This window comes from Ursus maritimus, unplaced genomic scaffold, assembly GCF_017311325.1.
Source record: "Ursus maritimus isolate PB19 unplaced genomic scaffold, ASM1731132v1 scaffold_35, whole genome shotgun sequence".
Lineage (NCBI taxonomy): Eukaryota > Metazoa > Chordata > Mammalia > Carnivora > Ursidae > Ursus > Ursus maritimus.
Window position 1 is genome coordinate 7,686,964 of NW_024426119.1, and position 24,613 is coordinate 7,711,576.

The 24,613-nt window shown below is 41.5% G+C and overlaps 2 protein-coding genes across 3 annotated transcripts in view; one reads left to right on the forward strand and one right to left on the reverse strand.

Annotated features, from left to right (window-relative positions):
* The window catches only part of EXD1 (exonuclease 3'-5' domain containing 1), a 29,824-nt gene extending 22,628 nt beyond the window's left edge, over nt 1-7,196 (reverse strand). The window contains exons 1-2 of one of the 2 annotated variants that reach the window (XM_008702232.2): nt 6,675-7,196; nt 5,377-5,562 (exon numbers count right to left, since the gene is read on the reverse strand). In XM_008702232.2, the coding sequence (XP_008700454.2) occupies nt 5,377-5,509 (133 nt within the window). In that variant the 5' untranslated portion in view covers nt 5,510-5,562; nt 6,675-7,196. Of the gene's footprint in view, nt 1-5,376; nt 5,563-6,547 lie in introns of both variants that reach the window. The other variant, XM_008702231.2, reaches the window with a different exon arrangement.
* A 143-nt stretch (nt 7,197-7,339) lies between these two features.
* CHP1 (calcineurin like EF-hand protein 1) overlaps nt 7,340-24,613 on the forward strand; it is a 46,101-nt gene continuing 28,827 nt past the window's right edge. The window contains exons 1-2 of the mRNA XM_008702230.2: nt 7,340-7,548; nt 16,470-16,542. Coding sequence (XP_008700452.1) covers nt 7,482-7,548; nt 16,470-16,542 — 140 coding nt within the window. The 5' untranslated portion in view covers nt 7,340-7,481. The remainder of the gene's footprint in view (nt 7,549-16,469; nt 16,543-24,613) is intronic.

Sequence of the window (24,613 nt, forward strand, 5' to 3'; positions counted from 1 at the left end):
AGGGAAAAGCAGGCTCCCCGCCAAGCAGGGAGCCTGACATAGGGTTTGATCCCAGGACCCTGGGATCATAACCTGAGTCCAAGGAGACCCTTAACAACTGAGCCACCCAGGTGCCCCTCAGGTCATGATCTTAGTGTCCTGAGATCGAGCCCTGTGTCGGGCTCCCCACTCTGCTTGAGGATTCTCTCCCTCCTTTCCCTCTTCCTCTGTCCCTCCCTCCACTCACTGACTTTCTCTCTAGAATAGATAAATCTTTTTTAAAAAGCACCATATCTGAGTTTTATAAAAATCCCCAAATTATTTTCCCCAAGAAATGAAGACTCAAAAATAAATTACAAAGCTATAGCCTTGAAACAAGAAGGACAACGAACAGAGGGAACCTCAGAATGGTCCAAGAGGAACTTAAAGGGCAGGAGTAGTACGGTACATTTAAACTTCTCCCAAGACTCTTGGGGCCCTTGAGGCTCAGGACTATCTATTTATTATATTTCTATTGATTTTTACTCTGCCTAATTCCAGATAAAATTTTAAGGCAGCTGACTACTTCTAGAGTCCACACCCTGTTTCATGCCATGCTACATGCTCGAAAATACTGTCAAGGACAATAATCCAACTTCTAGCCCAAATATAGGGCTCTTCTGTGAGTAGGTAAGAGAGTCAGGAGCAGTTTAGATGTCTTATCTACAATATGGTGTCATTTCTCTAGATGTAAGTGTCCCAGCAGCTGTATATTTCCATATCGCTCAGCAATCCAAAATAATTGAGTTCCACCCTCCTGTTCCACTGAATATATTCTTACTGAGGTCAAAAATCACAACTGCCTATTTTTCTTTCTTTTTCTTTTTTAAGATTTTATTTATTTGACAGAGAGAGAGAGCGCAAGCAGGAGGCTCCCCCCGCCGCCGGGCCAGCAGGGAGCCCGATGTGGGGCTTAATCCCAGGACCCCAGGATCATGACCTGAGCTGAAGGCAGATGCTTAACCAACTGAGCCACCCAGGCACCCCACAACTGTCTATTTTTCAAATCCAAAAAGAAGTTTATAGTCTTATCACCCTTGGCTCCCATGTATCCTTTGACAATACTGTTCTTTCCTTTCTTCTTTGGCTTATAGGACACACTTCAAGTTTAGTTCTTTCCTACTAATTTCGTAGAGCTACCATACTGAGCACCGACTCAGAGCTAGGCACCATGCTAATTATTTGCCTACATTTAATTCTCCAGTAACGTAACGAGAGAGGCACTTCATTATCTCTGTTATGGTCGAATCTGAGACTGAGAAAGGTTGAATAACTTGGTCAAGATCACCCTAATTAAAGACAGAGTCAGGATTCAAACCCAGGCCTCGGGTATTTTAATATGCAACTCTGAACCAATGTTACAGTCTCCCTCATTTGCTCCTTCCCATCTCTTCAACTGCCTCCACTACCTCTGACATCCTCACCCCCCCCCATTTCTTTTTCCTTTCTTTTTTTTTTTTTTAAACATAAGTAATCTCTACACCCAATGTGGGGCTCAAACTCACGACCCTGAGATCAAGAGTCACATGCTCTTTGGACTGTGCCTTCAATATCCACTATTTCTACAGCACAGATTATTTCTCTGAGCTCCACTCATTTCCAAATGACTAGTAGCAGGCTTACTATAAGATTCTCAAACTGAAATCATTATCTTCTCCTAGTAACCCACAAACTTCCTCTTCCAATTTCTATCAATTAATAACTGTACTATAGGGGCGCCTGGGTGGCACAGCGGTTAAGCATCTGCCTTTGGCTCAGGGCGTGATCCCGGCGTTGTGGCATCGAGCCCCACATCAGGCTCCTCCGCTATGAGCCTGCTTCTTCTTCTCCCACTCCCCCTGCTTGTTTTCCCTCTCTCGCTGGCTGTCTCTATCTCTGTCAAATAAATAAATAAAATCTTAAAAAAAAATAACTGTACTATATACCTAATCTTCTGAGTCATAAATGTAGTAGTCATTTTCCATTGCTATTTATTTATTTATTTAAGAGCACGTGTGCAGGGCTGGGGAGAGACAGAGGGAAAGGGAGAGGATCATAAGTAGGCTGCACGCTCAGTGTAGAACCCAACGTGGGGCTCAATCTTATGACCCTGACATCATGATCTGAGCCAAAATTAAGAGCTGGATGCTTAGGGGCACCTGGGTGGCTCAGGTGTTTAAGCATCTGGCTTCAGCTTGGGTCGTGATCTCAGGGTCCTGGGATCGAGCCCCACGTAGGGCTCTCTGCTCAACAGGGAGCCTGCTTCTCCTTCTCCCTCTGCCTCTCCTCCCTTGCTCGTGCTCTCTCGCAGAAAAAAAAAAAAAAAAAGAGTAGGATGCTTAACTGACTGAGCCACCCAGGCACCCTTCCATTGCTCTTTAATTATCTAACTGATTACCAGGTTACTTATCCCATCTCTTATGTATTTCTAAAATCTGTCTTCTCTTTTCCATTCCTTGCTGAGCTTTAGCTCTGACCCCCATCATGTTCCCTTTATTGGATCCCTTGCTTTTTGCCTCTAGTTTCTCCCTAATTCAGTTCTTCCTTCACATTGCTGTCATAGTGAAAATACTCCCTGCTTTGTCCCAGTAGTGCATAAATTTAGTAAAGAAGTGTAAAGAAATATATTCAACTTCTTTAGGAATATTTTTTAAACATGCCAAGATGAAATATCACTTTTTACCTATAAAACTAGCAAAAATTTAGGAAAGATACACATCAGCATTAAAAAAAAAAAATTCCAGTGTTAGGGGCACCTGGATGGCTCAGTTGGTAAAGTGTCTGCCTTTGGCTCAGGTCATGATCTCAGGGTCCTGGGATAGAACCTGCCTAAGATTTTCTTTCCCTCTGCCCCCCACCCCCTTCATGTGTACTTTCTCTCTCTAAAAAAAAGAAAAAAATTTTTTAAAAATCAAAAGTTTAGCTATTAAATTGGAGTTTCAAATAACATGAGAAAATGCTTTTTATCATGTTAAGTAAAAAAAATATGATATACCTAAATTACTATGTCAACTATATAACATCTATGTAATTAGAGACTAGAGAGAAATATACCAAAATATTTCATTTAAACTGAATGCTATGTTGAACAAGCATGTGGCATATCTTGATTCTTTTCAACTCAATGTCATTTATTCAGGCTAGCAATGAGCTTAGTCTCCCCACAGACAGTGGTGGTTTCTTGGACCTCCAGGGCATCTCTTTAAGGGGACTGACTCAGCTAGGGGGAACACCCTCCCACCCCTCTTTCCTCTTCCTCCTATCTGTAATGTCTACCAGCTACCAGGCCATCACAGGATCTTGAGGTTTGAAGTCATGAAAATGGTAGAGCATAAAGATGGATAATCCTGGATCTCTGCCAAGTCTGGGGAGACTCACAGCAGCCCTGAGAGGCCTGCCTTCTTTTATATAAGAGAATAAATTCCTACTTTAAGCCACTGTACATGAATCTCTTTCCAGCAGCTGAGCATGGTTCCTAACTAACACGGCATTAAAAATCTCAGACAATGAGTCTGAAAACTTAGATGTCTCCCACTTAAAAATCTTTCAGATTGTGGGGTGTCTTGCTAGCTTGGGCAGTAGAGCAAACAACTCTCGATCTCATGGTTATAAGTTCAGGCCCCACACTAGGCCTAGAGCCTACTTAAAAAAAATCTTTCAAATTTTTCCTCATTGCTTTCAGAAGTGTCCAAATTCTATAATATGGTAAGGCCTTTTTTTTCTTTTTTTTGACAGAGACAGACAGCCAGCGAGAGGGAACCCAAGCAGGGGGAGTGGGAGAGGAAGAAGCAGGCTGCCAGCAGAGGAGCCTGATGTGGGGCTCGATCCCAGAACGCCAGGATCATGCCCTGAGCCGAAGGCAGACACTTAACGACTGCGCCACCCAGGCGCCCCAGGTAAGGCCTTTTGATCAGTCCCATACCCACTTCTCCATCCTTAAGTCTCACTACATCCCCATAGGGAAATTTAGTTAGGTTTTCTGAATGAACCAAGTTTTCATGGGTCTACATTTTTTGTACATGACGCTACTTCTACGTAAAACTATGGTTTTCTCAAAGTGTGGGTCTCCTGCTGAGCACCACCGTCACCAGGAAACTTGTTAGAAATGTAAATTCTTACGCCCCATCCCAGACCTTAAGAATCAGAAACTCTTGGAGGGTGGCCCAGCAATCTGTGTTTTAACAAGTCCCCCAGGTGATTCTGATACACAGATAAAGTTTGAGAATCACTGGCTTAAAACATTTACCACTCTTTCCCCATCCAGTTAAATCTTACTCACCTTTGGGACTCCTTCCCCACTATCTTAACCCTACCACCCCCAGATCTGAATTAACCAAATCTTGGTGTTTCCATAGCATCTCGTGCATCATTCTATCAGAGAGGATACCACACTGCATTATACCTTTCTACTTCCTTACCACACTAAGTTTTTTTAAGGACAGGGACCATGTTATTCTTATCTATATCCCTGGTACCTATCACAGTGTCTGTGATACAAAACTATCAATAAATGATTACTGAATGAATTAATATTACAAAAGTCTGGTATAGCCCCACCATGGTCCACAAAGGTCTATTCTAACTTATAATATGGCTTAACAATAACACTAATCTCTCAAATGCCATTTATACATGTTTCAATTGTGAACTTGAAACGTATGCCAGGTGAACAACTACCCTAGCAAGTTAACATTCTAGCTGAAAAAAAAACTATATATTGGAGCTTAAAGATGAGCACATGTAGGAACTAGGAGGGTGGTACACCCAGAGGCCGCATGGACACTCTGAGCTCCTTCCCACAGACCTTGACCTATGCATCTCTTCCACTTGACTGTTCCTGAATTGCAACCCTTACAATGAACAGAATTGAAGCTGGGAGGTTAGAGGCTACCTTGTGACCATGAGGATAATACATCATCCCTGAGGTGGCAAAATCACAAGACACCTGGTCCCTCCCCGCATCTTCAAGCCACTGCACTATTCCTTAGCAGCCTACCTCTGGACTACCTTTTGCATGTCAAAAATTAACCCCTGTCTTTGTGAATTTGTCTGTTTAAGCCAAAAGTAATTCTACTTAATAGAGTGGCTAATTTTAATTTCAATATGCATATAGTAAGCAATTAAAAGAAGCACCCAATGAAAAAGAATCTATACACTGAAAATTTCCACTATCATGTCAATAAAAGTATAAAAGTGGGGACAAGCCCACAGATGCAGCCATGTTTTCTGTTAGGGAAAACAGCATTCTAATCTTCCTCTTAACTCTTCCCTAGAATAGGAATGCCTCCCTCCCAGTTGCTAATGAAGCCCCCAGAGCCCTCACCCAAACTTAACTATTAATTTCTTAAAGGCAAAAGATAACGACAAATAAAATGAGACCTTTCTTCAGGACAACAATCTTGTTAGGGTCCACATGCTGGAGTACCCCCTCAAATATGCCACAAACCAATGTGAGTTTCACCCTTCTCCACAAAATCTGATTGAGGAAATGGTAGTCACTGCTGGGATCCATGCTATTTGATTCCAAAAGCAGTCTTCAAATAATCTTCTTTAAGTATCCAAACACTTGAAAATAAAAGAGATCCAGGATTTAAAAAAATATTTTGGGGGGAATGAGGTTATTTTCCCTTTCCCCATACCTAGAAGGGACAAGAAAAAGAAAAATGAGAGTAATTCAGTTTTGCTCATCTTTTTAGAACAATAATGAGAAAAGGACTATTGCAAGCCCCAACTCTAATTTATACATGGGAAACTGAAAGCCATAAGACTTCAGGCACTGTAGGTTTGACTTCTTTGTCTATAAAATGGGGTAATACTACCTTTCATTCCTTAGCTAAGTGGAACAAGCAGAACATTTTAGAGGATTTTAAATGGCACGTACATATATCTTTTTAACACCAATAAAAAAAGAAAGGAAGGAAGGAAGGAAGGAAAGAAGGAAGAAAGAAAAACTAAAAAAAACAAGTGAAAAAAACTGATGCTGGCAAAATATTTGCCAATACATGCTGCCATAAGCTGCCCACCCAGAAATATCTAGGATCTAAATTCTTCTGGCCTCTTATGCATTAGTAACATTTCCAGAATTTGACACTGTTACCAACCAAAGCATAAGACGCTTAGAACTATCACAATTTACACATGACCAATCCGGCTGCCATGTCAGTGCGTTTGAAAGGAGACAACACTAGAACAGACAAGAGCAGGTCAATCATGAAAACAACTCAGTGAGACTAGAACCTTGGCCTCATGCTAAGTCGTCAAAACCGTAGGTAAAGCTTAAAAAAGTGGTTTAGGTACTAAATGACAGTGGTTAGAATTTGGTTCTTCCGTATCTCAAACCGGTTATGCATAAAGCAACACTCAGAAGGGTGGAGAGAGGGTGAAAAGGCATTAAAGCCACAGAAAAAGAACCGGTTCACGCAGAGGGCTAAATTAGTTAACGGGCGGCTTAAACATTTTCAAGAAAAACAAAGAAAAATATAAAAATAAAATGCAAAACTCCTCATTTTTAAGACAAAACAATAAACTCCAAATAAACGGCGGGCCATACGCTAGGAATTCAATCTTGTCCACCGTTAGGTTATTTTTTTCCCGAAGGAAGTTTGGGAAATCCTGTCCCAATTTCAGCCAAATGGTGACTTCCTTCAGCTTCAGTCTTGAACTAAAAAAGGAGGTACCGCTGGTAAGGAAGAACTTTCAGGGTGTTCCAAGCCAGCGCTGGCGGTTATCAAAGGACAGAGCCGAAAAAACAGGAGAAAAGTACACGGGACTGAAAACCCACACCGCAGAGCGGACGCCAGCTTGGCGGAACCAGAGGTCCCGGCTGTTTCCCGAGGAGCCAATCGGCGCTCGACCCGGAGGCTTGCTCCCGAGCGCCCCCAGTGGCCAGGAGGTGGGAGGACCTCCAGAAAAAAGGAGGAGGTGGAACTCCCAGCATGCAGTTCCCAAGAGACACACCCTAGAGTTGCCCCAAGAGATGTTTGGTCTATTTTTATAGTTTCTCTCTGCAATCCGTGCCACCTGTGGGTGGGGTTTCCACTTTCAGAGTTCTGTGAGAAACGGGTTGGCTATGCTCCCTGCCTCAGGTTAGCTCGCTGTAAAACTGTGGGTTGATGGCGTTTCCCTTTTAATTGCGGTCGGTAGAGCCAGAGTGGCATCGCCTTTTTAAGGCCGGTGGCATCACGCTTCCGGGGGCGTGGTCCGTCCTTAGGAATACCCGGCCCTGCGCTGGGCTGATTCATTCGGGGGCTGGGGCTGGAACGGCCGACGTCGGCTCCTGCGCCGGGCGCAGCCTCGCTCCTCATTGGCTCATTCTCGGGGACCGCCCTCCCCCTCTTGCTACCCCTGGGTTCCCTCCCGGGTCCGCAGTAGAAACACTGCCCTCTCGCTTCTTGACCCTGGGCCTTCCCTTCCCTCCCACCCTCCCTCCCGCCGCCGCTGTCGCTTCAGACGCCCCTGCTCCCGAAGGAGCTCCCGGTTTGGTGATGGGGTCTCGGGCTTCCACGTTACTGCGGGACGAAGAGCTCGAGGAGATCAAGAAGGAGACTGGCTGTGAGTTCGGGTAGGGGGTGGGAAAGCGGCCGGGCGCCTCTGGCTGGCCTCAGAACCGACGGCGGCTGTCGTTGAGGTCCGGAGTTGGGGTGCCCAGAGGTTGCCGGTACTGGGCAGCCTCCAGCGCTGGCGCTTCGTGGCCGAGGGCTGGAGGACCTGTTCTTACGGCTACTTGGAGCGGGTCTCTGGCTCCTGTGGGGCTGTCCTTCCCCTCAAAGGCAGGATTCATGATCACCCTTAGAGCAGAGGCACCGCTCTTTTCTCTACCCCCTGCTCATGAAAGCCTCCGAACTCCTTTATCTTTCCTCTCACCAACCTCGAATTCAGGAGCTCTGGATGGATCCTGTAGAAAACAGTCCGCTCCTATGACGTTTCTGGGGAAGCACTTAAAATCACTGTCAACTGTGGGAAATGACAAATAAATTCTTTCTTCAACTGGGAAAATAAATCCAGAAAGCAAGATCCTATAGTAATGCTTTGGAAGACGTGACCTGGTGACAGGAGACCTTTAAAAAAGAATGAGGGATCGGAGATTGTGAGACTTCTTTCATTCTGAGGCTGTGGAGAAAAAAGCACAGATGCTGTGACCACCAGCTTTTTTACTCACACTGAGAAAGCTTGCATCCTAATTTCAGATATATTGATTTCTATGCTAGTGTACTTTATGCAGTCGCTATGGAAATTGGATGTGCTCCAAAGTCTCAGTGCAAATTTGTACTAGGAACTGATTTTTTATAGTCCAGTCTCTTCCTCATTAGCCTGAACATAGGGGCAACAGGGCTTTGGGAATTCAGAAGCTCTGTGTAACATCATCACACAATTTTGTATAGCCCTTGATAATGCATACACTATTTTCTCAGTAATCCATTATGACTCTTGTATTTTACATAAGTTATGTAATTGTCTGAGCTCTGTCTCTTCATGATAACCTGTCTTTTTTTTTAATTGTGTTCAGTTAGCCACTGTATTGTACATCATTAGTTTTTGACGTAGTGTTCAGTGATTCATTAGTTACATATAACATCCAGTGCATATCACAACACGTGCCCCCCCTTAATACCCATCACCCTGTTACCCCCTCCCCTCAGCCCCCTCCCCTCTGGATAACCTGTCTTTCATAGTGAGGTGACCAGTAAGTAACCCAGTGGCCCATATGCAGGTAAGGTCAAAGGGTGCTGGGGGAACTACAGAATTACACAGGCAGTGGTGGCCTGAGAGAAAAAAATTTAACTTTCTAGAATCTTCAGTTTGGAAGGGATGTTATCTAGCCCCCACCCTTGTCAGATTGGTTTACTGCTTTTAGCATCCCCTAACACATGGCCAATAGCCTCTCCATAAATACCTTTAAGGATGATGAGCATACCACCTACTGATTTTGGATGGAAGACAGAAAGTAGTTAGCTGGTTATAATGTATGATACTTGTTTGGCTACTTGACCTTATGGTCATTTGATGACTCATTCTGACTCTTAAGAGTAGAAATGCAGGCAGTTTGGAGTCAGCAAGCATTTTATTAAATTTTGTGGTCATGACCTCTGGCCACACTTGTAAATGTAAGAACTACTTTAGGTCTAAGGTGACACCAGTTAAAGCATTCATACTTAAAATAGAAAGTCACATAATAAAGTGCAAGCCATAGTGAGGATGGGAAAAAGCTATTTTTGCCTCAAGATGAAGGGAGCACTAATCCCATTTGGGCTTATTTACCTTTGACAAAATGGCAGACCTTGGACTCTATAAGGACTGGAGTTAGTTTACTGTGGCTTGTGGAGGAACAACACTGCATACTTCTGGAAGAGCTGTTTTCCTAGTTGCCAAAAAGTGAATCAAGCCTGAAGGAGATTCTCAACCACAACCAGTGCAAGTGATGTTAAGCCAGAAAGCCTAAAGAACAAGTAGTTATAGAATTTTTGCATTGTCTGTGATTAGTACTGTGCTAGGTACTCAAAGCAGATGGTGACAAAAGATGCCCCTAGGAGTTAGGATTAGCATTACCACATAAGGTAGCTGAAATTGTGTACCTTGCGCCTTCAGTCTCAAGGAAGACCGAGTCTGTGGGCTGGGCTGGGAGAGGACAGGAGTTGGGCTCTGATACAGCCATGAATGAATTAGATTTAGAAACATTAACCTAGGGCATTTTGGGTGGCTTCCAGGCTTTCTCCCTCAGCTTGCTACACAGTCATTCCTGTGCCCTGGGAGTTGAGCTATCACTTTATCCGGTTAGTGTCCCTCAGTGGAGTTGATTTTTAAAGCAGTAATTGTAACGTGATACAAAAAAGGTTTAGAAGACTAAAAACAGATACCCAAGGGTGAGGTGGAGAAGTGGAATTTGTCCAGTTTTCATCTGCTTCTTGTTCCATTAAGAGTTTAAGGACCTATCAATCAGAAATACTTCAAGTTAAGAACAAGTAATATGACATCTCACTACTTCCTTTGCCAGTAAGAAAATGTGGCATAATTGAGGAAAACTGACTTTATATTGAATATGAAAGCTTTGCATTGGAATTGATGATTATATTTAAACATATTTTCCGTAAGTCTAAATTGATTAGAATTCTTGCATGACTGGTTTAGCCAGTATTTCAAATGTAATCTGTCAAGTGTTTGGCAAACTAATTCTAGGTAAGAATTACCTGTAAGCCTCACTTTTGTCATCTGTAAATGGGAATAATAATAGTATCTACTTCATAGGATTCTTATGAGGATTAAATGAGATAAATTATGTAAACTACTTACAACAGTGCCTGATATATATAAGTAGCAGGTAAGTGTCAGCTACTATTTTGAACCATAGATAAGAGTCATCTTATTGGGAAAATATTTGTATGTGCTAGTTATAAAACTATGTCTAGGTCTGTATAAATGGAGAGGTGAAAGCATTTTATGCTTTCTTTTTTTTTTTTTTAAGATTTTATTTATTTATTTGACAGAGAGAAAGACAGCCAGCGAAAGAGGGAGCTCAACGGGGAGTGGGAAAGGAAGAAGCAGGCTCCCAGAGGAGGAGCCCGATGCCAGGCTCAGGCTCCATCCTAGGACTCTGGGATCACGCCCTAAGCCTAAGGCAGATGCTTAATGACTGAGCCACCCAGGCACCCCCATTTTATGTTTTCCTATTTTCAGGGAGCATCAGAATAGAAATCAAGTCGTTTTCCCAACTCTACAGAAGTAAAACCTTTAAAGGAATAGACTCCTTAATGTTTCTAACAGTTTAAAAAACACTCTAGGGGCGCCTGGGTGGCACAGCGGTTAAGGTCTGCCTTCGGCTCATGGCGTGATCCCGGCGTTGTGTGATCGAGCCCCATATCAGGCTCTTCTGCTATGAGCCTGCTTCTTCCTCTCCCACTCCCCCTGCTTGTGTTCCCTCTCTCGCTGGCTGTCTCTATCTCTGTCAAATAAATAAATAAATAAATAATCTTAAAAAAAAAACCACTCTAAAAAAATTAAAACATTTTTCTTTCTTTCTTTCTTTCTTTCTTTCTTTCTTTCTTTCTTTCTTTCTTTCTCTTTCTTTTTTTTGCAAGAGATTGGCTGGGGGTAAGGGGGGTGGGGGTTCCCCCGCACAGGGAGAGGGAGAGAGAGAATCTTAAGCAGGCTCCTTGCCCAGCTCGGAACCCAATGCAGGGCTTGATCTCACAAACCCTGAAATCATGACCTGAGCCGAAATCAAGAGTCCGACGCTTCACCACCTGAGCCACCCCTTAAAACATTTTGTGTTGGCATAAAACATTTGCTATATTGTCTTTGTTTTATTACCTTCTTTCATACATTAGCATTTTCATATATTAAAGCCCAGCTGAATAAAAGTTGTCATTGGGGGGAAAATCACAACGGTCTTGGGAGTTTCTGTAATCTCCACTCTTAGTTGACTTAACTGTAGCAATAAACTGGCTGTGAATTACTTAAAACCATTTTTTAAAAGTAGCCACTTAATCTGTGAGAAGCAGTTCAAACCAATGGAGTAGTAATGAATGCCCATTCATTTAATTTAATTATTATTTTTTACATTCATTTAATTTTAGTTTCTAGTTCTGGTGTGTGTTGTGTGATATGGGGATGGTGTTGAACAGATTTAGGAAGTAAGTTTTACAGGCTGGTGAGGTTTTGTTTGAGAAGGTATAGTGGTGATAGAACTAGTGTGGGTTTTTCTGTAGTTTCAACAAAGAGCACAAGTCTGGCAAAGGCAATTGCTTGAGAATAATTTCCTGGATTAGAGTGTACACGAAGTTCAATTTCAGGCTCCTGCTATTTCAAAATGCAAGAACTCCTTCAGGGCCCTTACCTGCCAAGCCATGTTGCCTGAAAGTGCTATCTTCCGGCTCCTATTGAAATGGAAATGCACATATAACTAACACGTTTAGCTGGTCTGAGGTTAAGTGATTTGTAAAGCTATGTACTTTTCCCCCCAATTTACTATGAAAATTTTGAAATATACAGAAAAGTTAAAGTAGTGTAATGATCATCCATATACCTTCCACTTCAGTTCAACAGTTAACATTTTGCTTTATCTACATATAAATATATATAGCTTTAGCTGTGTATTTGCTTTATTTATATGTGTATATATATATATTTATTTTTTGGTGAACCATTTAAAAGGCAGATAACGGAACTCTTCACCTTTAAATATTTCTGCATGTATCTTCTGAGAATAGGGATTTTTTTTCCTACATACCCTCAGTACTATAATAACACCTAAGAAAATTGACAGTAATTTTAAAATACTATCTACCATTTAGTCCATATTCAGCTTTCCCCAATTATAAGAAGGTGGTTTGTTGTTGTTGTTTTAATGTCTTTTAAGTCTCTTTTAATCTATAGGTTCTCTTAGAGAGTAGGCTAGCCCTTGAAGTCCTCTGTCGGGAAATAGGAAGTGTTCGGGTGTGGAATGGTTGAGATTCAGGCTTCAACTTCTCAATCTTTTATCTGGAGTTCCCTTTGGTTGTATTAGTATGCTTTACCTAGGTTATCAGTCTGTTCTTCTGTATTAAGATTTAGGATAAAGGTGAGAGAAAAATAACTTTTTTCTTACTCCCTTTCCATTGTATTCTTCCCTCTGTCATTCTTGCCTCGTGCTTGGTACTTCTCTGAAATGCCTTTGTCCTCTGAGCATGAGGCAGTGATGATAGAGAGTTCTGTAAGTCAGATTTGCAGGGTCTTTCAAGTAATCTTTCAACAGAATAAAATAATTATTTACACATTAGTGGAGAAGAATATAGTTTCATTCAAGACATGACTATGTGCACAGCCTTTTCTGAGAGGTCAACTCCAGAGACTTCCTTTGGGTTACCAAGAATTGGTGCAGGTTTGGGGCACCTGTTCTGTTAGCCTAGTGCCTCCTGGTGAGAAGAGTTTACTGGAAACTTGTCCTGCCTTCATTTGTGGCAGTTCCAATATCTTTCTGCTCCATGAAGTTGCTCTGAGCTCTATACCTTGGAGACTGCTTTATATTCTCTGTCATGGTGGATTTAAACACCCAAATTAAAGCTTGCTTTCCTCCTCCTCCTCTTTCTCCTTCTCTTTCTTGTTAATAAACAGTCTGGGGATGCCTGGGTGGCTCAGTCGTTAAGCATCTGCCTTCGGCTCAGGTCATGATCCCAGGGTCCTGGGATGGAGTCCCACATCACGCTCCTTGCTCTGTGGGGAGTCTGCTTCTCCCTCTGCCTGCTGTTCCCCTTATTTATGCTCTTGTGAGCTCTGTCACTCTCTGACAAATAAATAAGTAAAAACTTAAAAAAAAAAAAAAACCAAAACATTATTTCTGAGGTTTAGAACATAGATTGAGATTTTACCATATCGAGTTGTATTAAAAGTTGACATTTGGTTGTACATTTCTCCAGTGATTTCCATATAGCCCCGTTCCTTCTGGAAGATAGCAGGTTTATGGTTCACAAAAATTTGTGAAGTGTCCCACATTTTTTTAAAAAAGATTTATTTATTTATTTATTTGTTTGTTTGAGAGACAGAGAGCATGTGCACGCAAGGGGGGAGGAGGCAGAGGAAGAGAATCTTCAAGCAGATGTCCAGCCCCCCCCAGCTTGGAGTCTGATTTTGGGCTCTATCCCACAACCCATGAGGTCATGATCTGAGCTTAAACCAAGAGACACTTAACCAATGGAGCCACCCAGGTGCCCCAAGCGTTCCATATTTTTAAGGAAGCCAGCCATAAGCCGATCTTTTTTCTGAAATATGGGATGTAATACCATATCAGTACTTAGTAAGGGAATTTTTAGAATCGTACTTTAAGAGGTTCTTTGAGATGATCTAGATTAGAAAGATGTCTGATGGCTCACTTGTTAATTGAAGGGGTTGGACTAGATGACAACATTCCTGCCATTTTTAAAATTGTATCAATAGCTATATATACTTACATATACATATATGGAATGTGTAGAAGGTTTCACAAAAACTGGTAATAGTGTTTGCTTCTAGCAAGGGAAACTGGAAACTTGATTGTTAGGGAGACTTTTCATTGTGTACACTTTGTACTATCTACATTTTTGCAATGTGTGTGGATTATTTTCTCAAATTAAAAAAAGGGGCTCCTGGCTGGCTCAGTCTGTAGAGCATGCAACTCTTGCCAGATTGTGAATTGAGACCCATGTTGGGTGTAGAGATTACTTAAAAAATAAAATCTTAAAAAAAGAAAAACTAGTATAAAAAGAAATATAATTCAATGTTTTCCTTGTTAAAAAGAAAGTAATCTGAAATATATAATAGTCTAAGTGCTAAAAACTGACCCAGTGGATTAAATATTCTGCAATTATTAAGAAGAACTCCAAAACAACACAGAAAAATTATAAATGAATAAATGAGAAGCTGTTCTAACTATGGAAAGTGTACAAGTGGCTGATACTAGATGGTACATAAAGAAAAGAGAACAGTGGTGTCGAGATTGTGAACAAGTTTTGTTCTTTCAAAAAATCTTTCGGGAAAGTTAGTCATTCTTTAACTGACTTATTTTTGTTAAACTAAAGGGAACTGTAGTTCTAGAGCATCCTTTGAGGCCAGAGGCCAGAGCCAGGGTAAACAGGTCAGGTTCCTGAAGAAAACTGACGCAGCTGCCAGCGTCAGGAGAAAGGTGGAGATTAATTAGCACAGCAGTGAAATGTACCTTCAGGCTCACAATGTGAGGACGATGATGATAATGGCTAACCTGGAGTGCTTACCCTGTACCAGACACTCTGCCAAAGTGCTTTCCTCTAGTGCTCTCCGCAGCCCTTTTTGTTCACCCCTCACTAGGTAGGCGGTGGTGCCATGAATGGGATCAGTCTGTTACCTGACCCTCGCCAGAGAGCGCTGGCTGGCAGTGGGTCCACAGCTGCCTCTCACTGCCTGGCACCTGCTGGCTCTGCGCTGGCTGAGATTGATTCTTCTCTGCTCTCTTTGGAGAGCTAGTACCCAACAGCGCAGCTTGGGGTGAAATCTGATGCTGAAGAATTCACTGCTGCCCCTAGTGTGTCCTCTCATCCTAGCTCTAGGCCATTCACTTCCTGCTTCTCCCGCTGTGCCCCGGTTTACTTTGTCCCATTGTTCCTAAGACTGCAAGTAGATTTTGTTGAGCTTGGGGGAGGAGGGCTACTATCAGAACGCCTTCAGCCACCCCTTTTAAGCCCCTGAAGGTACAGCCTAGGACAAAGTCCACACTTACCACACCCTTTTTGGCTCCTGTCTTTTCCCTTTTGATAACTCTCCTTTTTCTACCCTCCTACTTCCCATCAGCCAGGAAGCTAAACTGTTTCCCAGAAATTCCTTTTTGCATTTTCAAACTCTAACTGTGTACCTGTGGTTATTACCTCATTTTAATTGCCAGCTTGTGCTTGAGTTAAAAAATGAAGAGGAAAATAGCTTCCTTGTAGATATCATTTCTTGATAACCTGATCTTTGTACAGATAGCTTAATTTGCTTTCTGGGAGCCCACTGCTTTACTGGGAACTCAGTGGAGCTCATGGAATCACAGGAAAGAGGCTGACCTGACCCTGTGATCTTTTACCTAAATGTCAGTCGTGGGGGAAAAGAAAGCCACTAAAGCCTGGTGCAGGAGCAAACCAGATTTTAAAAATAGAATCTGTCCCAGGGCACTTGGCTGGCTCAGTTGGTGGAGCTTGCGACGCTTGTTCTCAGGGTTGTGAGTTCGAGACCCACAATGGGTATAGAGATTACTTAAAAATAAAATCTTTTTTTTTAAAGATTTTATTTATTTATTTGACAGAGAGAGAGACAGCCAGTGAGAGAGGGAACACAGGCAGGGGGAGTGGGAGAGGAAGAAGCAGGCTCCTAGCGGAGGAGACTGATGTGGGGCTCAATCCCAGGACTCTGGGATCACACCCTGAGCCGAAGGCAGACTCTTAACGACTGAGCCACTTAACGACTGAGCCACCCAGGCGCCCCTTAAAAATAAAATCTTAAAAAAAAAAAAAAAAGAAGAAGAAGAAGAGGAATCTGCCCCAATCTTTAATTAAGTATAAGTTAACCAGCCTGGCATTGCCAGCCTGAAACATCAAAATGATTAATAGGTGTGTGTTTTTAATTAAAGTGTACATTTAATAGCCTCTAAGTCAGGTGAAAATGTGAAAAAAGGTAAAAATTTCACAGTTTCCTTTGAAACTAAATTTGGTTTTGTTTTGTTAAATCTTAACCACTTGACATTTCATATATAGTCCTAATGAAGCCTAGATTTTATTCCTGAGAGTCAATTTTGATTGCTCTCTATTTATTTTCTAACTCCTTTCTTTCTTTAGCTTTTAAAATTTCTGTTTTGACACTCTAGAAATCAGTTAGAATTGAGACAGCTCCCCATTTTACTCTCTTTGAAGTGTATGGTGGGCTGGGACCAGAAAGGCAGTTGACTTCTGCAGGGCCACACTCTAGTTGTCTGAGTGGAGGGTGACTTCTCCAAATGGGACTAATTTTGTGTTCTTTAGTTTCCCACAGTCAGATCACTCGCCTCTACAGCCGCTTCACCAGCCTGGACAAAGGAGAGAACGGGACTCTCAGGTAGGCAGTTCCCATCTTTATTTTCGGGCAATATCTGAACCAGGTGCCTTTATCCCCAGGGCAGAGTGATAGGCATCTAGAGAGCGGAGAGCAGGGACCAGTTCTTCACTGTCTTTGAGTATCATGGATTCACAAGGGAGTTAAATAAGCAGAAGAATGGCATTACATTTATCACTTGGTACTTTCTGCCTTACTCTTAACTCCCCTTAGCTTGGGTGGCCATTGTTTTGGTCCTACGAACTTCCTTTTGAGAATTCAGCTCTCTCTGCTTGAGTTTTCCCATGGCCCTTTCCCAAACGTGTTAGCTTTCAGAAAGTCGACCATTAGCATTCCAAGGTGGTCTAGATTGTTTTGCCTTCTCCTCTCATTTCCCAGTCCAGCCCCCTAACCCTAAGGTCCACACACCACTTTGTATGTATTAATGTTGGATAAGATGTTCAGTGTTTTAGTCTGGAGCAGTGGTTCTCAACTGAGGGCTCTTTTGCTCATAGGCAACAGAATATCTGGAGATGTGTTTGATTGTCCTGTCTGGGGTGTGACGTTGATGTCTGGTGTGTAGAGGCCAGGAATGCGGCTAAATATCCTGTGATAGACAGGACAGGCACCCCACAACAAAGAATTATTCTTCCCTAAATATCAAACATGCCGAAGTTGAGAAGCTCTGGTCTAGAGTTAATAATTGACTTAGAGTAATGTGATGTTATACCGCTTCATATTTGTAATTGTCTTATCATAGTCCAGTGAAATATCACCTTACCATCACCTCCCACCCTAACTCAGTAGCAAGCTCAGCTTTAACTAATATAGAATGAAGCTGAGCTTTTCTGGTGGCTGGCAGGAAGCAAGAAGTAGTTTGGGAATTCTTTGGAAGACTTCTAGCACAGTTGTGGGATGTGGTCTAAAGGGGGAATATAGTTGCTAAGCCTTTGTACATAATCCTCAAGCAGAATAGCTAGAGAATGCTGGTAAATCCATAGGGCCATGTTTGTTCAGGGCAAAATCTGCTGTCACTAGAAGCTGCGATGGACTCAAACCATGCTGTATTTAGTCATTACTGTCAACAACTATGGAATACCTACCATGTGCAAAGACCACACTGGGTGCTTTTTCTTCTTTTTTACATTGAGGCAAATAATATAAAATTTACGGTTTTAAAGTATACAATTCATTGGCATTAAGTGCATTCACATGTTTTATAACCATTACTACTATCTAGTCACAGAACATTTTCATCACCCCAGATGGAAACCATGTACCCAATAAGCAGTCACTTCCTATTTCAGGGTCAAGGGCAAAGACTAATCTACTTTTTTCTCTCCCTGGACATTTCATATAAATGGAATCATATAGTAGGTGGCCTTCTGTGACTGGCTTCTTTCATTTAACATGGGTTTTCAAGGTTCTTCAACAATATAGCAAGTATCAGTACTTCATTCCTTTTTTATGGTTGAATAATATTCCATAGTGTGCATATACCACATTTTGTTTATCTGCTGATAAGTTGATGGGCATTTGGGTTTTTTACACCTTTTGGCTATCATGAATAGTATTTCTGTGAACATTTTTGTGTGGACATATGTTTTAATTTTCATTGGACTTACGCTTAGGAGTAGTATTGTGGGAGGCGCCTGGGTGGCTCAGTCATTAAGCATCTGCCTTCGGCTCAGGGCGTGATCCCAGCGTTCTGGGATCGAGCCCCGCATGGGGCTCCTCCACTGGGAGCCTGCTTCTTCCTCTCCCATTCCCCCTGCTTGTGTTCCCTCTCTTGCTGGCTGGCTGTCAAATAAATAAATAAATAAATCTTAAAAAAAAAAAAGAATAATATTCTAACCCTAACGGTAGCTTGCGAAGGCCTTTCATAGTCTGTGCAACACCCCCCACCCCTGCACGCTACCGCCAACAATTTGACGAGGGAGTTGGTCTCTTGTTATTGGCATATCCCAAAGGCCTAGGTCACAAAAAGAGTAGTATTGTGGGTCATTTGGTAGTTTTATGCGTAATTTACTGAAGAACACCAGATTGTTTTCCACAGCGGCTGCACTGTTTTACATTCCCACCTGCAGTGTATTGAGGATTCAGATTTCTTCACATCCTCACCAACACTTACTATCTGTCTTTTGATGCTAGCTGTCCTGGTAGGTGTGAATGGTATATCACTGTGGTATTGATTTGCAGTCCCTGATGGCTATTGATATTGAACATCTTTTCATGCTTGACCATTTGTATATCTTCTCTAGAGAAATGCCTAGTCAAGTCCTTTGCCTATTTTTTAATTGGGTTGTCTTTTTGTTGTTGAGTTGTAGGAGTTCTTCCTATATTCTAGCTTTTAGATCCTTATGAAAGACATGATTTGCAAATATTTTCTCCTATTCTGTGAATTGTCTTTTCATTCTCTTTGTAGTATTCTTTGAAGCACCAAAGTTTTAAATTTTGATGAAGTCTAATTTATCTAATTTCTTTTTTGGTCTGTGTGCTTTTGGTGTCATTATCTAAGAAACCATTGCCAAATCCAAGTCATGAAGATTTACCCCTATATTTTCTTCTAAGAGTTGTATAGTTTTAGCTCTTCTGTTTAAGTCTTTGATTCATTTTGAGTAATTTTGTGTGTGTACATATGTACTATATATATATGATGTGAGGTTATTGAAGTCAAACTTTTATATATATTTTTTTTTGCATGTGGATATCTACCTGTCCCAGTACCATTTGTTAAAGAGACTATGTGGATTTGCACTTGAAAAAATAAATCAGGGGTGCCTAGGTGGCTCATTCGGTTGAGCGTCTGACTCTTAATTTCGGCTCAGATCATGATCTCTGGGGTCATGGGATCTGGCTCTGGGCTCAGCGTGGAGTCTGCTTGTCCCTTCCCTCTGCTTTTCCCTCCACTTGCGCACTTTCTCTCTTTCACAAATAAATAAATAAAAGCTAAAAAAAAAAGAAAAAGAAATAAATCAGACTAGAAATCTTTTTTTTTTTTAAGATTTTATTTTTAAATTATCTCTATACCCAATGTGGGGCTCGAACTCACAACTCCGAGATGAAGAGTTGCTTGCTGTACGGACTGTGAGCCAGGTACCCCAGAAATCTTTTTTTTTTTCTTTCAGCTCTAATACTTTAATTATTTACTTGAATTCGGGGTTACATCTTCCTCATAAATTCAGATTTAACCACTGAGTAAAGATATAAAATTCACATTTGGGGCGCCTGGGTGGCTCAGTCGTTAAGCGTCTGCTTTCGGCTCAGGGTGTGATCCCAGCGTTCTGGGATCGAGCCCCACATCAGGCTCCTCCGCTGGCAGCCTGCTTCTTCCCCTCCATTCCCCCTGCTTGTGTTCCCTCTCTCGCTGGCTGTCTCTCTCTCTCTGTCAAATAAATAAATAAAATCTTAAAAAAAAAGATATAAAATTCACATTCATTTTGAGTCCTTTTCTTTGTGGAAACTGAGTGATACGTAAATGTGTGTGTGTTTAAATCACTTTGATTATTTGCTGAAAAACAGTGGAAAGACTCTTATAAAAGGAGCTGTCTCTCAGAAGGGATGAAAACTTTGCAGATGTCAGCTAGTATTTACCCGTTCATTAAAATCTAAGATTTGCTCAATTCTTAAAACACTGTTTCATGCTCTATGGAAAGCCAGTGGGCTAATCACTCATTTGATAGGTATTATTTGGTTATCTGTGATGTGCTAGGCACTGTTCTCAGTGCTTGTTTCTACATATTCTTGGGGAAGAGGTGGTAGAAAGTGATAATTTTTTTTTCACAGCTACCTGTATCTAACTGATTTTTTTGTACTCAGCTTTACAAAGCACTAGGTCCTAAATTTGTGCTTTGACCTCCATGTGGTGTGGATTCAAATATGGGAGAAGCCCCAGGCTACCTTGAATACAAGAAGAAATTACCCCATTGTATTACATAGTAAACAACAAGCATATTACATGTCAATCATTTTGTTGGACCACCCACTATCAGGGGTGTCACTCTGGCTGTGCTTCCGGACAACAGCCATCTCTGCCTGTGCTTCCGGACAACAGCCATCTCTGCCTCTGGCCATCTCGTAGATTGTCTTACCCTCCTCCTCAGCCACATCTTCTTTTCTGCTCCCTCCAGCCTTAGAGAATACCTACTGGACTCTAAAATCTTCTGTAGTGTAGTATGATGTAGCTCTTTCTAGCCTTTACTGCCCAACCCAGCCCAAGTCCTGTCTTGACCTTTCCAGAACCCATCAGGGTGTTTAGCCAAATGCAAGTGACCAATGTTTTGTTGCCTGCCCACTTTCTTAAGAAGGCTTTTAGCAGAGATCATTTCCTTTTTACATTTTCTTCACTTCCCTCCTCCGTGGTGCTCTGGGCCTAGGCCTGAAACCAGATCTACAGAGCAAGAGGCTATACCGTGTACCACCCATAGCATTTGTATGCCTTTGCAGGGTCAGTCCCTGGGGGAACATAAAGCAGAAACTATGGAAAGCTTTCATTAGAAATGGAGCCTCTCCGGAGTGCTTTCAGAGTTCACCCCAAAGTATGTTGTTGTGTTTTTTTTAGTTACTTTTTTATAATAATTTTTTATTATGTTAGTCACCATACAGTACATCCCTAGTTTTTGATGTAAAGTTCCATGATTCATTCTTGTGTCTAACACCCAGTGCACCATGCAATACGTGCCCTCCTTACTACCCATCACCAGCCTATCCCATTCCCCCACCCCCCTCCCCTCTGAAGCCCTCAGTTTGTTTCCCGGAGTCCATAGTCTCTCATGGTTCATTCCCCCTTCTGTTTACCCCCCCCTTTCTTCTTCCCTTTCTTCTCCTACCGATCTTCCTACTTCTTATGTTCCATAAATGAGTGAAACCATATGATAATTGTCTTTCTCTGCTTGACTTATTTGGCTTAGCATTATCTCCTCCAGTCCCATCCATGTTGCAGCAAATGTTGAGAAATCGTTCTTTTTGATGGCTGAATAATATTCCATTGTATATATGGACCACATCTTCTTAATCCAGTCATCTATTGAAAGGCATCTCGGCTCCTTCCATGATTTAGCTGTTGTGGACAATGCTGCTATGAGCATTGCACCCCAAAATATGTTTAACAGAACACTAGTTTGTTGGTCGACCAATAGGTGTTGAATAAAAAGAAGAAAAAAAAATTATCAACTGAACTTAGTGCAAAGCTTCATGAGCAAGGTTTAACAGGCTTCTTTTTTATGGAATTTCCTGGCATCTTTAAAATGCTCAAGTGAATTGGGCCTCTTCAAGAAGGGAATATTGTAAACAGTATTTGTCAAATGATTTGCAGTTTTCCTATAGACCTCCTTTTTGCGTGGATCATCTTTCTGATTGGTATTTCATAGAATATAAGAATATACTCTAACCTCATAAATCTTATTTTCTTCAGATGCTGTTATTTTGGGTAAAATGTTTCTACCAGTGCTGTTGAAATTGATTTCCTGAAATGGCATCTGTCTTGTGAAGGTCTTACAGTGGCCCTTTGCAGGTCAGGTCAAGATGAGAATCTGGTCAGCATCTGAATACAAACATGATTTCTTTTGTTTAAATATCATCTGTACTGGGAAACCTGGGTGTCTTAGTCGGTTAAGTGTCTGCATTTGGCTCCGGTCGGGTCGCGATCCCAGGTTCCTTAGAGGGAGCCCTGCTCATTGGGGTGTCTGCCTCTCCCTCTGTTCCCTCTGCCCTGCTCATGCTGGCTCGTGCATTCTCTCTCTCTCTCTCTCTCTCTTGCTTTCTTATATAAATAAATAAATCTTTAAAGAAAAATATCTTCTGTACTGATCTAATGTATGGTGTTAAAAGTCAACATAATGATTACCCTTTGCGGAGGGGATCAGGTAGAGACAAAAGGACCGTGAGGCGGTGACTGGGTACAGATCATAATCTGTTTCTTGATTTGGGGGCTGGTTATACTCTTAACTCGGTTAAAATTCATCATGCCAAATACTTGTGATTTGTGCTCTTTTCTATGCGTGTATTATACTTGAGTAAAAGTTTACTTGAAAAATCTCTTCTGTATTGTGCAATTTTAATATTGACTCTTTGTCAGATAATACTTTTTCCAAGTAATGATGAAAAATATTTCTGGATATTAAATCATGCAGGTTAAGTTGACTACAGGGGATAGTGCAAGCCAACTAAACTCTGCAAGTACGTTATTACTGAGAAATACTAGCGGCTGTATTGTTACATATCACTTTAAAAAAATTACCTGTAAATTGCAGGAGCTTGTGTCCTGAATGGTAGCCATTTATCTGCTTTAACACTGAGTGCTTTTGAAGTTCACTTTATTTTTTGACTTCATCCAGAGGACAGATGATTTCAATGTCCCAGACAAGCATTTGCTTTGTACACACTGCTATTAGTCATTCCAGAACGAAGTTTCACACATAAGAACCATGATGCCAGTCTAATTCTCACTCTTGTAGTAGAAAATCTTTTTTTCCCTTTTTTTCCTCTCTGAAACCTTCAAATAATCTTTTGACGTTCTGAGACTTCACAAAGATGTACCTTTTTGTGGGGTTTTTTGGGTCATTATTCATTGCTCAGTATTAGATGAACATTTTCAATCTAAAAATATGTCCCTTAGCTGAAAAGTTTTTCTTCTGTTATTTCTTTTATTATTTCCTCCTTCCTTCTTCCTCCTTTTTTTTTTTTTTAAATCTTTATGGGATATCTGTTGGCTGGTTATTGGACCATCAAGACTCAGCTTTTCACTCATAATTCCTGACTGACTTTTTCCTTTGCTTTCTGAAAGAAATCCTTGAATATATTTTTCAGTTCTTTTGATGAATTTTCTTATTAGTCCACAGTCTTATTTTTAACTTCTAAGAACCTTTCTTGTTTTCTCACCTCTGTTCTGTCATAGTAGCTTATTTTTGCTTTACAGATGTAAAAATGTATCGAATGTTTATTGGGCTATTTACTAGAGTCTTTCAGAACTTTATGTGTTCCCTGAATTATCATTATCTCTATTCATCTTGATCCTGTTCTTTTATGCTATTAATTTTCCCAAAATATCTGGTGAGCTTTGGTTGTCCATTCATATTTATGAAAACACCTGCATGGATTACTGTAGAAAACTGGCATGGATTTGTTTGTGGTTGGTTTCTCCACAGGTCTTCCCTGGATGGAAGGGCTCACTTCAGGCCCTCTATTCTCTGAGCAGGGCCAATAAGTTGGTAGACCTCACTTTAGGGTCAAGGAGCAAGGGAACAGACTAGTGGCCCCCTTCCCCCAAATAAAAGGACTGTGTTCCGCCGAGGCCAACTTCCCATATTTGGTTGCAGCCCTGCCCAGGTAGGACCTTCTGTTTCTTTCCATAACCCTTCTCCATTTTTCTCCTGGGGACAGATGGTTTTATAGTCTTAGGATGGGCACTAAGCAGCAGTGGGCAGCTGGCCTATTCTTTAAAAATTCCTTTAATTAATTGCCCTAAATGCTGCTTCCCTTACCTGGCACCTCTGAGTGTGATGCTTTGCTGAGATTCTGTAGGACAGAATGGCTCTCAGCTGTGCTGCAGCCTCTTCATGGGCCCTCCTCTACTTTGACTTACTTGTTACTACGTTTGCATTTATTTTCTGACTTCCAGAATTTGTCACAATCCCTTGTTTACAAGCACATTCCTCCCACCCTGGTTGTTTATGTCAGGGATATATTCCCATGTGTATGTTTCTGCTTGACATTTCAGGTGGTTTTAGAGAATGAGAGAAGGTACATGTGTATGTGCCCACTGTATTCAACCAAAAGTCACATGCAGCCTTGCAGCCTAGCCAGTCTGGCCCTGCAATGCTAAAACAACTAGCAAAGACTCGATTTGGCACCTGTTGACACTTTACATGGTTCTGTTATCAAGACAACAACAAAATTATATTATCAGTTTAATTCAAAATATTAATTAAGTGGGGGTGCCTGGCTGGCTGAGTTGGAAGAGCTTGTGACTTTTGATCTTGGGGTCGTGAGTTTGAGCCCTACGTTGGGTGTAGAGATTACTAAAAAATGTAAACTAAAATATCGATTAAATGCTTCAAATGGAAATTATTTCAATGTTAAATCTAAATAATAAGTT